The sequence below is a fragment of the Dipodomys merriami genome, unplaced genomic scaffold (genome assembly GCF_024711535.1).
Source record: "Dipodomys merriami isolate MVZ:Mamm:240054 unplaced genomic scaffold, mDipMer1.0.p SCAF_4, whole genome shotgun sequence".
NCBI classification, from domain to species: Eukaryota; Metazoa; Chordata; class Mammalia; order Rodentia; family Heteromyidae; genus Dipodomys; species Dipodomys merriami.
The window spans coordinates 78,991,388-79,009,172 of record NW_027205603.1 but is presented as its reverse complement, the minus strand read 5'-3'; the positions used below and the strand labels follow the sequence as shown (position 1 = coordinate 79,009,172).

The following is a 17,785-nucleotide window of genomic DNA, read 5'->3' as shown; positions in this document are numbered from 1 at the left end:
AAAGACCAAGAATAAATTTGAATAAGAGTAAGATAGATAATGGTTGTCCTCTGGTAACTATTCTCTTTCCCAAAGGAAAGTCCTACATCTTGAAGGTTCATCTTCTAAGCTGTTTATCATTATACTTCTTCACCATCATTTCTCTTTTATATCCAGAGTTCCCATTTATGATTGCTAAGCTTCTATTGGATTTCTAGAAACAAGGAAGAAAAATAATCCACCAATCTCAGCCCCAAAAGAACTAAAATGAGGTAATAAGAGAATGTGGGACTAAAGGGATTTAAAGGCAGAAGAATTAGCAAATGCCATCTACTTTCTACAAGTTGGAAGACTAACCCATAACTGTGTTGATGGACTCAATAAGTTAACATCAGAGTTTTAGTGATACAATGAAGTCAGATTATTATGCAATTGAATGTGTATTTGCACTAGGTGACAAAGAACAGAATGGTATCCCAGCCTTGCTGAAACTATGTTTATATGTCCTTTGTCATCCATTGATACATGTCAAGAATTATGCAATAATGCTAGCACAGAGTAGGTATTGTGGATGCCAACACAATAGAATAATCATTTTTTAAACCCTCATACAACACCAATAAAATACTACTCTACTTGAAAGCATTTTTGTTTAAGGTCTTCATTTGGTATCATGAGCTGTTTCAAATTATCTATGCCTCTCTTCCCCTTCATTAGTATAGAGCATTGTGGCTGACTATTTTATGATGCAAGTAAGTTGCTCTTCAAAAATCTCAGCCTTTTAATTTAAGGCCAATTGCACATAAATATTCTATGAGATAATGTATCTTTTTCTTCTCTTTAAAAAATCAGTTTCTATTTTATTAAGTGCAACTTCATTCTCTTCAAGCTATTTCTAATGTAAAATAATTCATGTCCAAGTGAGGTAACAGCCAAAGTGTCTAGTGAGATTGCTCTCACTATTTCTGTTATTTATAAAAGCTTACAATTTGTAGATTGAATCTAAATCTATATTTAACAAGATCTGTTAGAGATAAATTTGTAAAAGAAAAGCAAGTCCTCTGTTTTTAAGGAAAGAGTAAACTGAGATGTAGTTACTCAGATGCTAATGGCTTGGGCCCATGAATCCTAACTACTCAGTAGGGAGAAATCAGTAGGACCATTGTTAGAGGCTAGCCTAAACAAAAAAGTTCATGAGATCTCATCTCCACCAATAGCTAGACATACTTTTCATTCTCGCTCTCTGGGAAGAGATAGTAGGGGGAATCACAATCCAGGTCAACCTGGGACAAAAAGCAAGACCCTATCTCAAAACAATCAGTGCAAAAAGGATGTGTGGCAGAGGTGAAGCAGGAAAGTACCTGCCTAAAAGTACAAAGTCCTCATTTAAAACTCCACAGCACCAAAAAAATAATGGGTTCGATTCCTCAGCACCACATAAGCAAAAAGAAAAAAGCCGGGAGTGGCGCTGTGGCTCAAGTGGTAGAGCGTTAGCCTTGAGCTAAAGAGCTGAGGGACAGTGCCCAGGCCCAGAGTTCAGGCCCCATGACCGGACCAAAAAAATAAAATAAAATAAAATAAAATAAAAGTACAAAGTCCTCATTTAAAATTCCAGAGCACCAAAAAAATAAAATAAAAAAGATGATGTTACCTCTTGGAAGTGAAAGTGAAATCTATATAAAACTGTACTAATGAAGCATTTACTTAGTGAATTGAAAGAAAGAAAATATGACAATGTGCATCAAGCAATTTCCTCTAGGAGATAAAATTGTTTTTAATAGTCTTTAACCGTTTTATTATTCTTTTAACCTTTGTAACCTTTGGTTAATAAATATTCAGTACTACCTCACTGTCAAAAAAAATTATAGACATTTACAATGCACTTGGGACAAATGCAGTTTAAAATGAACAACATATTCAATCTGCAAAATCTTCACCAGTAAAGTCGAGATATGAATTTTACAACCATTATTTGAACTCTGTCAATCCTTGCTCTCAAAATCCCTTCCAACACTCATCTTCCATGAGCCATCAGAGGGGTTCACAGAATGATATCCATGCTGGACTCTTGATAGGAACATTCTGACCTCAGCATTCTGTAATGTCTGCATCAGAAATGCCTAAGTGGTCAATTCATCCAGTAGGGTCTGCCTTCAGTTCCAGTAGTGAGAGTAATCTTAGCTACTGAGACCCGAGAGACTGAAACATTAAATGGACATGAAAACAGAAGAACAAAGCATTTGGTATTCTAGGTAGAAGGAACATTAAGGTAAAAGATTCAGCACAAGACTTGTGTGGGGGGCTGGGAAGGTGGCTCAGTGGTAGAGTGCTTGTCTTGCATGCATGAGGCCCTTGGTTCGATTTCTCAGCACCACATAAGCAGAAAAAGCCGGAAGTGGGGCTGATGCTCAATTGGTAGAGCGCTAGTGTGCAGCTGAAGAGCTGAGGGACAGCACCCAGGCCCAGAGTTCAGGCCCTATGACCGACAGGGAAAAAAAGATCTGTGTGGATAATCTGAGATGTACAGTTTTGCTGATACAGACTATAGACTGGGAAGTGATGTGCAAGACTGGTTGATCAGCGAAGACTGCAAATCAGGACTGACTGATGTTGAGATTTCTTAGAATTTCTTGATTCTTCCTTGATTCCTTGACCTTTTGACTATCTGCAGCATCTGACTTACTGACTCTAAGCCCCCATACATCTTGAACAATTCATTTCTCACAGTATCCCTGGTATGGTATAGTCATTTGAAAATACATGATGAATGGAAGAGTTCTTCTAATGGAATCTTCCAACACCATGACCTATCTTTCTCTGCCCTCTCATTTATCCCTCCTCTTTCCACCAATGTCATAAAGTTATCTTTCTTTTTTGTTTGCTTGTTTTGTTTTTTGCTACAAGTTTTGTTATATAATCCAGGCTATCTTAAACTCACAATCCTCCTACCTCAACCTCTTTGAGTGCTGGGATTATAGGCTTGTGCCACCATGCCCTACTCAAATTACCTTTCTTAAACAAAGATTTTATCAAGTCACTCTTCTTGTATGCAAATTTCTCGTGGCATGTTATTTCCCACAGGATAAAGCTCAGAACTTCTTATTCTGGCACACAAATCACTTCATAACTCTCCTAGAGTTATAGTTACACTGCTCTAAAGTATTTATGTACTTAGATCATTCCATGACATTGAACAACATTCATGCCATTATTTATCTCTCAAGCTTGCTGTTCACATGTAGATCAAATCTCTCCATTTATATAAGTCACTGGCCTGTAACAGTATTAATTATTCTCATTTCTAAGCTAATGTAGTACAATCTCTTTTTTATAACTCATACCCCAGATGGGTAATTATCTATGTAAACATCTATTTCTCTTATAACACTGAAAACAGTCAGAGAGTTACTTACACATTATTGTTTTATTCTCTATATCTAGCATAAAAGCTTTGATCATTAATAGTAGGGTTAATAAGTATTCATTGGTGGCTTTTTTGTGCCAGTCTTGAGGCTGCATTCAAGACCTGGGTGTTGTGCCTGAGCATTTTTGCTTAAGGCTAGTGCTCTACACTTGAGCCACAGACTTACTTCTAGCTTTTTTAATAGTTAATTGCAGATAAGAATCTCATGGACTTACTTGCTGATCCTCAGATATCAGCTTCCTGATTAGCTAGGATTACAGGTTGGCTTTAATATATGTGTGTGTGTGTGTGTGTGTGTGTGTGTGTGTGTGTGTCACTAATTCTAGCAAAAGGTTTTAAAGAAACTATTGTGATCAGGACAGAGGAATTGGGAGAAATATTTCAGATGAGATGAGAAAACATTCTCTTTGACTTCAGAGATATAGACTAGATTTTTTTACTTATATGTTATTCAGTTATTTTTCCTTTGTTAATGTACACTCTGATATTTTCAATGAAATCAATGTTAAGCAATTCTAATAGAAAATTCTGATCTGTGCACAGAATTTATGATTAAATGGGTTTATTAAATTATACCATACATTGGTCAGTATTATATTAAGGAGAAAATTAGCACAATAAGCATCTTTCATTAACACCAGAGTTTTAAATGAATAAACAAAGACAACAGGAATTGTGTACCTGAAATCACATTGTCATTGAATTATCCCCTTACCTTCTTTTGCAGGTGGAATGGTTGGAGCAAAAGTTGGTGGTTGAGTAGGAAGCGATTCTATAAAAGAGAGGAAAAAGGAACATCACTTAGGTGTCTCATATGTAGGAAGAAGGGAGGTGATGGAATAATCATTACCCAAAGACAGTGTCTTCTTTGAGAATTAATAGACTCCTATAAATCAGCCATCGCCTGTGAAAACTGACTCCCTCCCTCCTCTCATCCTCAGACCAAGGGTCAGAAATGACATTTTTGCCACAATTTATTCTTCCCAGCCAGAATCAGTGTAATCAAACTGCCAATTACAAAGCACTACTGATGCTGATTTAAGACAGCAATCCTGCCAAATCCTTTCAGATGCATGCTCCGGATGGCTGCCTTCACACGCACAATTAATGCCATTTCCATTCTGCCTGACTGAGATTTGTCCACCAATCCTGTTTGTGTCTCTTTCCTCTGTTCCCATCCTGCATCCCTCAAGATGCTCATTACCAATGAGATAGGCTTCCCTCTGCATTCTACTCCACCTGCATCAGAAAAATGTCTTTCAGTTTTGAAAATGGAGTATACACATTGCTGGCCTAAGATCTTTACTGCTTGGATGAAGAGAAGACCACATCCTATGCAGAGGTGTCATTTGTTTAAAGGACCTGGGAACAGCTAGACCAGAGGAATAATTTTTATGCCAGCTCACATGGCAAAGCACCAGGAAGTTATGGTGGCGTTAGGTAAACATAAAGTACCATTTTATTTGACATTCATCTGATGCTAAAATTCTAGGACAAACACAAAATTCTTATTATCCCATCTTAATATTAGGAAACTCCTCTACTAATAATAGCCATTCACAAAGAGGACGTCCACTTCCAAGAGATTAATAAGCAACAAATAGCTGGGGGAAAAATCAAGCTCATGCAGAATGATCATCTGTCCAACATGTTGTAAAGGGAATTCCTTCATTGGCAAGATGTTTGGAAGAGATGAATTTTAAAGTCCTTTCCAATTCTAAGAGCCAATAAAATAAAATTTATTTAAATAAAGTAACAACATCAAAAGAATGAGGTAACTGTATATTACAGAAATGGGAAAATGTCTGAGTAATTGTTATGCAAAATAAACCAAGTCATGCAATATCATTTGCCTGGCCCAATTTGTAAAATAAATAAATAAATAAATTCTTTGAAGGAAACCATAGTGACAGAAATGAGTATGTCAAGAAAAGAAGAATTAAAAAGAGAGAGGCCAATAATACACTTCATATAGTTCTGTTATACTATTATTGATATGTGCTTTACTATCATTTTTAAAGGGGGATTTTTTTTCAGAGAAAAATTTCCTGCAAGGAAAACACCAAGTTCTGAAATCCTAATATTAGAACCAAAATTGTAAATCTTTCTTGAAACCACCACTAACTGTTTCCAACGCCAAGTTTATTCATTTTTTTAAAAATCTATAGAAATGCATCTTCTTTAATGTTAGAAATGGAGGCACATCTCAAGTTAAGTCACAAGTCAAAGACCAAAACAATGCTAATGACAGCCAGAGCACTGTGTCTGAGCAGAACATTGGCAAGGAGGGAATCTCTTTGGTAAGAAGAATCACAGTGCACTGCATTTTATGCTGCATATGTGGCAGACAGATGGTCCCTGTCCTCAAGCATGTGAAAAGCTGTCACAGTAGAACGAACAGCCTTGATCTGCACTGCTTCAGGAGGCTGGCCTCAAGCCAGTGGGCGGAAGCTACAGGAAGACAGATGTCTCCAACATCAGGAACGCATTTCCGTCGAACAGAGCTATCCAAATTGGAAATAACTCTAGGTTGGCAGTTAGCAGTTGTTAAGATTAAGGTTAAGAAATGTTGAAGTGGATCAGGGATCCCAAATTCAAATATTTTTAGAGCTTGGGAAAGCAATGAATATGAACTAAGATCTCAGCCTTTCAACTTAAGAGCAGAAGCACTGTCTAAGGAGGCCATCAATCATTTCCAGGTTCTTAGCACCATGAGGACACATTGGGCTCCATGATGGAAAATGTTCAGAGCTTTCAAAAGTACTTTAAAACTTACGAAAAATAATGAAAACCTCTTCCATATATACTACTCGATTGGATCTTACTGCCATCACTGGAAGTAAGAGAGTAGATAGCTAATCACATTGCTCAAAGTTGCTGATTATCCAAGGTTAGAATGTTAAAAGGGGGCAGAAGAAGAAGCCTTAGTCAAACCTATTTATATCCTGTATACTAGCAAAGCCTCATTAACCTCAAAACCAAAAGGACTGTATTCATAAAATCAAATCCAAATCATCAATAAAAACAACCAACTAATAAATTTTACAACACAGATTAAAGTCTTTGGAAGTTGAAGATCAGCTTTGCAACTGCACATCTTCTTTAATGAGGAACATCCTAAATTCAAAAGCAAAACTAATCAGAATCTAATGCCAGCCAAAGCCATATGGCTGATTCGAAGACAGACTAAATGCAAGGTGCCAGATGTAAAAGACTATTTCATACATACTTCCACTTCTATGAACTGTCTAGACAAAATAAATATATAATAAAATAACTTGTTGCGACTAAAGGTGGGAAAAGTGAGAGATGCTATAGTAGCAGGAAAGATTTCTTTGAGTTGATGGAAAGGTTTTAAAACTGGATTTTATAGCTGTGGGTGTAGCTCAGCAATAGAGTGCTTGTTGAACTTCCTAACTTCCCAGGTATGGCTCCCCACAAGTTAAATCAAGTTATAATGATGGCTACATGCATCTTAAAATGTATTAAAACTCATGGAATTGTCCACTTACCATGGCCCTTTAATTTTATGGGATGCAACTTGTACCTCAAAAGTATATGCGTAACATAAAATGTTGAATGTTTCAGTATTATGAAATAATACTAGAAATTAGATAGATCAATGTATTCCATTCTCCTTCTCTGATTTTTTTAAGGGTACACATTGATGATGACTCCTTGCATGGTTCAGAGTGATGGGAAGGAAGATCTATAGGTAGTGGTCGTCCTTTCTAAATGCCACAATAAGAGGACTGCAAAGAAAAGTTCATCACCCACCACCTAGTCAGATACAAGTCCTCAGAGATTCCAAATTTAAGTTCAAGATACTCTATTAAGCATACAAGTGTCCCCCACCCCCCAAACTCATTACAATTGAAGCCATTTTAATGTTTGTGGCCTCTAGGCCAGGAATTCTTGATTAGAAGCCATTCCAAAACATTGACACTGTCCTTGCTCTTTGGAACATGTAAAACATGCTTTGTTTTAACTTTATACGTTGCCTTTTACTTCACTGCATCAGATCTGCAGCCAACTTGAAAAAAGAAGAAGAAGAAAAAAAGCATAAGAGCCTCTTAATTAGGCCATAACTCTAGGGTCAGCCAGTTGGAACATCTTGGCTCCATTCCCACTCTCATGGCTGTGGTAAGATGGCATTGTTTTAATGTGAGGACTCAATCCTTAAACTCATTCCCCACTGCACATACCATAGAGTTCCTGCAGATATGGATCTCAATGTAAGTCATTGTTTTAAGCCCTTTTTCATCACACATGGCCTTTTAGTTCCTTCTGAAACATATATAGAGAATGGTGTGGGGAGAGGGCAATACTGATGACATCAATGAGCCATATGCAAAGAATTCTGGGATGAGATAGGAGGAACAAGACTTTGCGTATGTTTCCATGCAGAAGTAACACATTTTTTTTTCCCTAAATGAATCTGAGACATTATACCTAAAACACCACTCCTTGTGATGGGGAGCAGAAGAGACAATACTGGACTTACGTGTTCTCTCCATGATGCTCACGCCAGGTCCCTCAAGTTCCTGGAGCTTCGTGTAAATGCTGATCTTATATTCGGAATCAGGCTGAAGTCCATAGAAGCAATGCCTGTTTGTCCCTCCTCCCACAGTGGATTCTTGTGTTTGCGTATCTGTAATCAAAAGAAAACACACACACACACAAGAAACTTTTCTACACAGCCATCACTATATGATTTTTCTCCTAAAATGCCTAATATCCATAGTCTACAGTAGATAACTCTGAAAAAATTATGCTTTTTTTAAAAAAAAGATTCCATATGCCATTGGTTTTTTAAATTAAAATCACATTTTATATGTACAAAATAAAAGTAAAAGATGCCTGAGGTAATTGTAGCCCCCCTGTACAGTATGTTCTCAAATAAAATAAAATACAATTAAAAAAAAAAAAAAAGATGCCTGAGGTCAGTCCCTATTGAATGAAGAACTATTAATGTACATAATTCTACAAATGTATCTTACTGGAGCTGTTGCATAGGTGTGCATGTGAGTATATTTATTTCTAAAGTATTTATTATAATAAGTATTAAAAACAAATATTTTCATCCCAAATTTCTCTTTATCCAACACATTGCCCAAGAACACAGTGACATGATCAGAAAAAGCCATACATCGATATATATTTTCAATTCCTCATTATTTACTAACACTCAACATGATACTCTTCTAAGTAATGGCCTAAGATATGGGTACAGAGTTAGAAATCAGAAGGCTCTCATTCCTTTGAAAGAAGGTCGAATCCTAGGGCCTTAGAAGCCTCACCCATGGGGTTCAGGTTGTTTTCAAGTGGCCACAAATGAAGATATGAGTTTGAAGCAGTACTAGGACACCCAGAAAGTCCCCACTTAGGTCAATAGCCTCTCTTTGCCTAGATTTCATTGATTGCCATCCATGATTTCTTTCCATCACAACAGAGACTCCTCTTAGGGATTTCAAAGTGGGGTCGGGGGAGAGACTCTCCAAATGCTTAGGTTGTGCTATGAAAATCCTTCCGTATTCTCTTAGCATCATAACTGAAGAAACAGGACTTGGTGTTTAAGTAGCTTAAGATCACACACACTTCCTCCCAGTTAGCGGTAACAAAGTACTTGGGGTTCTACAGAAGAGTCATGCCACACACAGCACAGTCTACAGAACAGAACCTATTCTCATATTTTTCCTTAGGAACAAAAAGAACTTGGAAGATTTGATTAAATGTTGATTTGTTTCTTCATTCCCATATCCATAGTAAAATTGCTATGCTGGAAGAATTACTGCTAGCCCCTGGGTCCCTAGCCTAATGAAGTTAGATTAAGTACCTACTTAAGCCCTCTATTTCTTGTGGGCTTTGATATGCCAGGTTCTGTGTTGGGTACTGAATGATAACAATCACAAACATAATAATAGTCAATGTTTAATGAGTGCTTATCATGTGCCAGACAAAATTCTAAGGATTTTATTCTACTAACTGATTGGTTCTCATAATACCTATAGTTATCACCAGTCTATAGACCAGACACTGAAGGACTTGAAAGTTAGTGATTTCTCATGTCCATAATTTAGTAGCAGAACTGAGATTTGAATATAGAACTTTAAAACCCAATCTCAGAGAATGCTGCTTTGATTTCCATTATCATATCATAAACTGAATTAAACATATACCTTTTCACAATTAAATCATTTGAGAGCTACTGAATGCTCAAAACCTAGAGATCAAAATGAAGGTTCTTCATGAGCCACAGATTTATCACTCCATTGAGCATGGCTGTGTGGATATTGTAATTAACAAAAAGATTTAAATGGGTTGTCTTCTAAGTACAGAGTGTTTACTACAGCTGACAAGAAGAATTGCTGCTGCCATGAAAACAACCAATCAAATTTCCTTCAATGCTTAATGAAATTGCACCTGTTTAAATCAAAGTCATAAAGTTTTATTTCAAGAAATTTTCAATCTACTGTTAACAAACTGCCCTGATTAAATACATTGAACATATCATATAATCACTGATATGAATGATCTACTGATATGAATGATGTACTGTGTCAAAATTTTATTTGGAAAAGAGCTTATTAAAATTAAAGAAAATGTGTAGATATGGTGGTACATGCCTGATCTCAGCACTTGAGATACAGAGGGAGGAATATTACAAGTTTGAGGTCAGCCTGAGCTACACAGTAAGTTCTAAGCCAGCCTGAACTACGTAATACTTCCTTGTCTCTAAACAAGTTGGGTTAGGGACATAGCTTCATAGTAGAGTATTTGTCTAGTATGTGAAGGCCCTAAGTTCAATCATGAGCACTACAAAAAAGTTGTTATAGAAAAATGAAAATAGACCAGTTGATTTTAAATGCAAATTGTAAAAATATTAAATGGATTTTTACCACATTAGAAAGCATAATATATAGAAACACTTAAGTCTATATTTCATAGTGGATAAACACAAAATATGCTACTTTATATTTTTGTCCACAGAGAAATCTTAAACACCTCCCCCGCAAAAAAAAATTCAAGCCATTTAACAAAAAAAAGTTAAAACTTATTTTTCAGTGTTGTAAATACTAGCTTCAGAAATAAATGTCATAACCTTTGTTCGTATATTCATTCCTAAGGAAATGTTGTCTGCTTTAATCATTTTTGTATATTATAGAAAAAGATGAAGTAAAAAAATGGTTAATAAAACTTGTCAGTTTGTGAGATGATATCTATTACCGTGAGATTTGGTAATAAGTGTAACTTAGCAAAGCCAATGCTCTGCTTTGCTGATGCCAGATTCAGTCTGTGGCTCCCAAGCTTAGACTCCCACAGTGGCTGGTTTTTCCTAGTCCTTAAACAGTCTTTTGAGCCTCCAGGCAGCCGGCTGTGTGAGCCACCCACAACAAATCCTTGTGCTGAACTCTATGTGTGGATTACATTGTCCAATGACCACAAAATCTTTCCAGGAATTCTTTAAGCAATCAATTCAAGAAATGTGCTCCTCCTCCATTTCCTATTCCTTATGGATACCCACGTCCTTTAAAGACCCTTGAAGATAGACCATGGAGTTTTTTTTACTGTTAAGATAATAAATCTGTAACGTATTGGAAAACTGGAATAGGCACTGTAAAATTAATGGCAAATAGTATTAGTTCGATTCCCAGTACTAACAAAGAAGGGTTACAGGAATGATGGTGTACTCATGTTGCTTTTGGCATGTGGGATGCAAATCTAAGGGCCTTCCCCTAAAGAAAACAAAAACTGATCAGCTGATGACTAATTTCTTCAACCTCCAGGTGCCAAAAGTAAGAAGTCGATTTGGTTGTTTTGCAGTGGGGAAAAGAATCTGCATTTTTTAATTCATTTCCAGGAAGGCAATTTTAAATACATTCTCTGGACTACTGTCATGATGATAATAATGGCACCAGTTGATAGTAAGCACAAGAATGTTGAGGAGCCAGGCAATTATTCTCTTGTAATCACATGATATAAATCCTTCCACTTCACAGGTCTCTCAAATATCCTATTCTCCAACCATTATGTGACAGTTTCAAAAGTTTCATTCAGAAAATACATTTTTGTTCCATGTGATCATTTATCTGAATCTAGTCCTTGGTAAGTCAGGATCCACACACACTACATGGCAAGTTCTATACTTGCTAATAGACTCTAATGGGTAAGTGACAGTGAAAGCACCTAAAACAGAAGAAAAGGAGAGCATCTTTCAAAATTGTGCCTAAGTAGGCTATAAAGAAGTTCACCAAGGTGGACTCTGGGGCTCACGGCCTATAATCCTAGCTACTCAGGAGGCTGAGATCTGAGGATCATGGTTCAAAACCAACCCAAGAAGGAAAGTCCTTGAGACTCTTATCTGGGATTAACAACCAAACTCAGTGAGATTCCTATCTCCAAGTAACAACCAAAAACCCAGAAGTGGCCCTGGGGCTCCAAATGGTAAAGCACTAGCCCTGAATGAAAGAGCTCAGGGATGGTGCCCAGGCCCTGATTTCAAGCCCCATAACCAACAAAAAAGAAAGAAAGAAAGAAAGAAAGAAAGAAAGAAAGAAAGAAAGAAAGAAAGAAAGAAAGAAAGAAAGAAAGAAAGAAAGAAAGAAAGAAAGAAAGAAAGACAGAAAGAAAGAAAGAAAGAAAGGAAGGAAGGAAGGAAGGAAGGAAGGAAGGAAGGAAGGAAGGAAGGAAGGAAGGAAGGAAGGGAAAGAAAGAAAGAAAGAAAGAAAGAAAGAAAGAAAGAAAGAAAGGAAGGAAGGAAGGAAGGAAGGAAGGAAGGAAGGAAGGAAGGAAGGAAGGAAGGAAGGAAGGAAGGAAGGAAGGGAAAGAAAGAAAGAAAGAAAGAAAGAAAGAAAGAAAGAAAGAAAGAAAGGAAGGAAGGAAGGAAGGAAGGAAGGAAGGAAGGAAGGAAGGAAGGAAGGAAGGAAGGAAGGAAAGAAAGGAAGGAAGGAAGGAAGGAAGGAAGGAAAGAAAGAAAGAAAGAAAGAAAGAAAGAAAGAAAGAAAGAAAGAAAGAAAGAAAGGAAGGAAGGAAGAAAGGAAGAAAGGAAGAAAGGAAAGAGAAAAATTCATCAGGTTGGAGAATGAAGGAAGGAACACAGTGTTTGGAACTTGATGGCACAGAGACACAAGAACTTGAAGAGATCTGCCATACCCAATCTTAGATGTCAACTCACCTGAACACTCATGTAGAGAAGGAGAACCCGGAAGAACTCTATGAACTAGGGAGCTCTCAGGGTAATAACTTACCAAGACCATTCAAAAGTTGAATGGCAAGTGAACTTGGCATTGAACTCGGCAAGTGGCTGACTGACCAATTTTATTTCAGTTTCTCCTAAGAGGACCTTCTTCTGGTAATCATTTTCCTCTTGGCCATAAAAGTATCATAAGGTTTACATAAATGGAGGACATCTGTTATTTTTGCCTGCCTCGCATCTGATCCTCCTTTGTTTGGATCCTTTTATCCCACTCTTGGTCTTGATTTAGGGCGAGTAAAAGCCCCTCCACTCGTTTTCATGTTTGCCTCCAGATCACAAGCATAGAAGCAACCAGGTTCACCCGAATCAGTTCATTTCATTGCTCTGAGTTCAATGTAACCCACACCAGAACAATATGACTCAGCTCTTGGATCTCTGTTTGGAACATTGAGAACAAGAAGCTCTCCTTCACTAAGCCTTCAAAGCTGGAAGCTGGGAGAATGTAATTCTGAACCAGACTGGGCTCACTCACAGCGCCTGGCAGAGAAGGAAGACGAAGAAAAGCAAAGCAGAAGGATGGAACAAGACTTCATCTCGATGACAGTGTTTGAACTCACATATCTAGATGTGACTCAAGTAAGACAATTTCGGGCTTCTCAGCATATGAACTAATACTTTGACCCTTCGGCTTTGCCTATGCTTCTATAAACAAACTTGAATGGCAAAGCCTAGATAATGTATTCACAAAATCCTTGAAAATGTGCAGGTATTGGCTACCATTAATAACTTGAAAGACAGTAAGTTTAAATTGCTTATAGCAGAGATTTCTGTACTGACTTCTGAGTAAAATACACTACCTGATCAAGCCATGGAAACTATGTATTTTAAAAATCTGGAAAGTGACTCACTAAACTACAGAAATGTTGATGAGAGACAGCTTTCTTCAACCTACTACTTGGAGAAATCTGGTCCCATTTCTGGCTTGGATAGGTCAGAAATTTCTAGAAAGGCAACAACAGTTGTCAATGGAATATTTTACAAAGTCAACACACTTGTACTCTGTCTGGGACTCCTCTGACCATTGGAGAATGAGCACCATAGAAACTTTCCTTGAATCAGCATGGTGACTGCATTTCTCTGTAAGATAAAGGTGCTCCACCTAATTTTTCCCCACTACAGGGTAGAAAGACTATTCCTTGATCCAAATCATATAATATCTAAACCCATCCCTACTGCTACCCTGACATTCACTTGCCCACTAAACATTCCATCCTAAACTTTACTAATAAATATCTTTTAGTTAGAAAACTGGATAAATAAGATATAGGCTAATTTTGATCATAAGTTTCTCAGTTATAAGTTCAAATCAGAAGTAAACTGAACAACACTTTAAAACATTCCAAAATAATTGAGACTATAGAGACCCATGAATTATTTATTACAGACTGGAAATAATGCTAAAGGAGTATAAGTTAATTAATTAGAAAATTATATATACACATATATAAAAACATACATTTATACATATATGTATATTTATATATATCACTATATACATACAGATTCATTATATATATTTTATATGTGTATATATCTCATTTTTTAGCCAACAAAGATCTTAGCTTCAGAAAGAACTCATTGTGGTTTTAATAATCAGATAAGTGTTATCAGACACATTAACCATATCTTCTGATAAACAATCTCCAGTCTCCTGTATAAATATGGTACATTAAAAATCACTGAATGAAAAAACACTTAAAAGTCATACTAATTCCATTGATAAAGTTAGTCTTGATGCAACTTTTCATCAAGCTACAGTTATAATTTTTTACAAAACACAATGAATATCCACTAGAACTTATAGTTACTCTACTTTAATTTCTTTAGTTATATAAAAGATTTAAAATACCATATAATAGTTTAAGAGTGTAATTATATTTAGTATTGTAAATCCTAATGAATACCATTAACTGTCAGCTCTGCTATACTGAAGTGGGACTTAGAATGATATGAACTGTAACTCAAGGTTCTCTAGTTATTCCTCAACTAATAGTGTACCTTTCATCTACGTAAGCATCTCATAAATCATATTTAATACAACCACAAAACTAATGTGTGCTTTCCTGACTTTCTTTTCCTCAATGTTTATTCCATATTAAACTACCGCTCCACATTTGTAGCTGATGTCAGGTTTGTGTTATACACAGGCTATCTTGGCTGGAACTGACAGCAAATTCTTCTAGAATGTTCTTCCTAGCTCAGCTCATATTCTAAAGGAAGCAGATTTACAAATGACCTCAACATGCCCCCAAACAATGTGTTCTACTTTATGGGTTAAACCCACTGTGGGATTTATGAGTCAGGCATAATAGTGCATGCAGACAGAGGAAGGAGGTTCATGGGGTTTGAGGCTAGCCTAGACTATATGGCCAGTTCAGGGTTAGCCTGAGCTACATGGTAGCTTGTGTCAAAACACCAAGGGCATGCCGGGCGCTGGTGGCTCATACCTGTAATCCTAGCTATTCAGGAGGCTGAGATCTGAGGATCATGGTTCAAAGCCAGCCCAGGCAGGAAAGTCCATGAAACTCTTATCTTCAGTAAACTACCAGAAAACTGGAAGTGGCATTGTGGCTCAAGAGGTAGAGTGCTAGACTTGAGCTAAAGAACTGAGGGACAGCATCAGGCCCAGAGTTCAAGCCCCACAACCGACAAAACAACAACAAAGAAAAACACCAAGGACATATTTCACTTAATATATTTTTCCAAGTCTTTCCATTTCCTTACTAATGGTACAATATCATTCTTTGTGATGGAAGAGTAGAATTCCATTGTGTATATATGCCATATATTCTTGACCCATTCATCCACTGAGGGCATCTGGGTTGATTCCATATCTTGGCTATGGTAATAAATGTTGCAATGAACATGGTTGTGCTGATAGCTTCTGTGTGGCCTGGTGTGTGGTCTACTGGGTAAATGCCCAGGAGAGGAATTGCTGAGTGATAGGGAAGCTCTATGTTTAGTCTTTTGAGGAACCTCCATCCTGCTTTCCAGAGTAGTTGAATAAGTCTACATTCCCATCAACAGTATATTGTTAGTTTTCTTGAAAATGACCATTCTAACTTGAGTGAGGTGGGATCTCAATGCTGTTTTGATTTGCATTTCTTTTATAGCAGAGATGTTGGGCCCAAAGAAACACAAGCTACATGTTTTCACTAATTTGTGGTAAACAGAATGTGCCTATAAATCTACAAGTAAATATACTACATGATTAAAAAGAACACACTAGGTCCCATGGTTTCCCTTATTTGCAATAACTAGTATATGTCTGAGTCAAGCAGAAAAGGTCAGATAAGTTGATGTTAGGGAAGTGAACCCCAAGATAAGTATTCAAATGCTTTTTTTCTTTCATGTGATTGTTTCTAACATATGTATAAGATTTCTTTATTGTTTTGTATGTCCCTCCCCCACGGTATAACCCCTGCTTTCACTGTGTTTGATGTTGGTATAATTTGTGGAGGGGAAGGGAAAAAACAAATTGTTTACATAGGGATATAGGTGGACCCATCGCAACAATGAGATGTATAAGTCGTTATGTCGAAAAACGAACTTTACAACTTTGGTGGGTGGGGAGCGGAGCGGGGGGGGGATGGGAAGGGATGGGGAGGGGAAACAAAGGAGGAGGCAACACTGCTTGATAAGAAATGTACTCATTATTTTTCCCATTTAATTGCAACCCCTCTGTATGGTATTTTCACAATTAAAAAAATACACTAGGACATGATAAATTATTCAGGTCTCTAGACATTCACACAGTAAGACATAAAGAGGATATTCATATGTGCATATGATCATATAAAATAATATTTTATAAAATTAACTACAAGAAATAGAAACAAGATTTTTGTTGTTGCTGCTGCTGTTTTTGTTGTCTTTTCTTTTTGTCTTATTTGTCTTTGGGAGGGAACGGGGGAGGCATAGAAAAGGTAGGACAAAAGATAAACAAATGCAGCAGTGATATTCACTAGACACTATGTGGAAAACAAGCTACACAACTTGGGGGTGACATGGTTCAAAAAGAAATGTGCTCATTACCCAACTTATGTAACTGTCACTTCTCTGGACATTACTTCTACAATAACAATAAAATATATTTTAAAAATACTAACGTACTGAATTTAGAAAACCTAATGTTTGAATTGATTGATTAATGTATTATCAATACATTCATTCTGAACAAACTAAATATATTAGAACTACATTTGGGCATATGGCAAATGTTTAGAAATTACAACTTACAATAATTGATGAAAAAACAAACAAGCAAAGGACAGTGAATGTACTTCAGTAAAATACTTGCTTACCATGCCCAAGATCCTGAGTTCAATCCCAAGCACCACAGATAAAAACACTAAAAGTGAGATTGGGATTTTTTTTCAGTGTGAGGCTTGAACTCAGGACCTGGGCACTGTGCCTGAGCTCTTTTTTGCTGAAGGCTAGCTCCCAGACTTTCCTAACTGGGCTGCCTTTGAACTGTGATCCTCAGATATCAGCCTCCTATGTGGCTAGAATTACAAATATAAGCCACCAGCACCCAACATGGTTTTGGTTTGTTTTTTTTTTTTAAGTGTGGTTGTTATTAAGAATAGGGGCCACAAAAATCCAGTCTTAAATAAAGATATTTGTTTCTGACACCTTTTTGTGATAGGGTATCATAGTCTTCTTGATTCAGGCACCTAGTGCTGAGATTTGAGGCATATACTTCCAAAATCCACTTAATTAAAAAATAAAAATAAATGGAGAAACCAAGACCAATTGCCCACAAAAACAGGCTACATTCTTAAAATTTTTATTACTCAAGTTTGGAACATGAAAAACATTTCATTTGGGATTTTCTACTGTTTCTTGTCATTCCCATGCAATAACATTTCTCTTTTAGTGTTATTCCAATCAAATTAAATTAATTTTCACTACTTTGCTTCATTTTCTGAACGATGTCTATGCTGATACGGAAAAGCATTAACAGTCCTCAGATATTCTTTTTTTTTTTTGAGAAATCAGAATGTTTCTGCTGTTCTCAATGTGATTTTTTTTTAATGGTGATGAGGAGAGATTTTTATGACTCTGCTCTGAAACAGTTTCACGAGAAATGTAATGCTGGAAAACTTGATCCTGATGAGATGACC

General features: G+C 36.7%; 1 protein-coding gene across 3 annotated transcripts in view; it reads right to left on the bottom strand.

Annotated features, from left to right (window-relative positions):
• The window catches only part of Col14a1 (collagen type XIV alpha 1 chain), a 197,498-nt gene that overhangs the window by 70,875 nt on the left and 108,838 nt on the right, over positions 1-17,785 (bottom strand). For all 3 annotated transcript variants that reach the window (XM_069991329.1, XM_069991330.1, XM_069991331.1), the window contains exons 24-25: positions 7,908-8,054; positions 4,119-4,175 (exon numbers count right to left, since the gene is read on the bottom strand). In XM_069991329.1, coding sequence (XP_069847430.1) covers positions 4,119-4,175; positions 7,908-8,054 — 204 coding nt within the window. The remainder of the gene's footprint in view (positions 1-4,118; positions 4,176-7,907; positions 8,055-17,785) is intronic.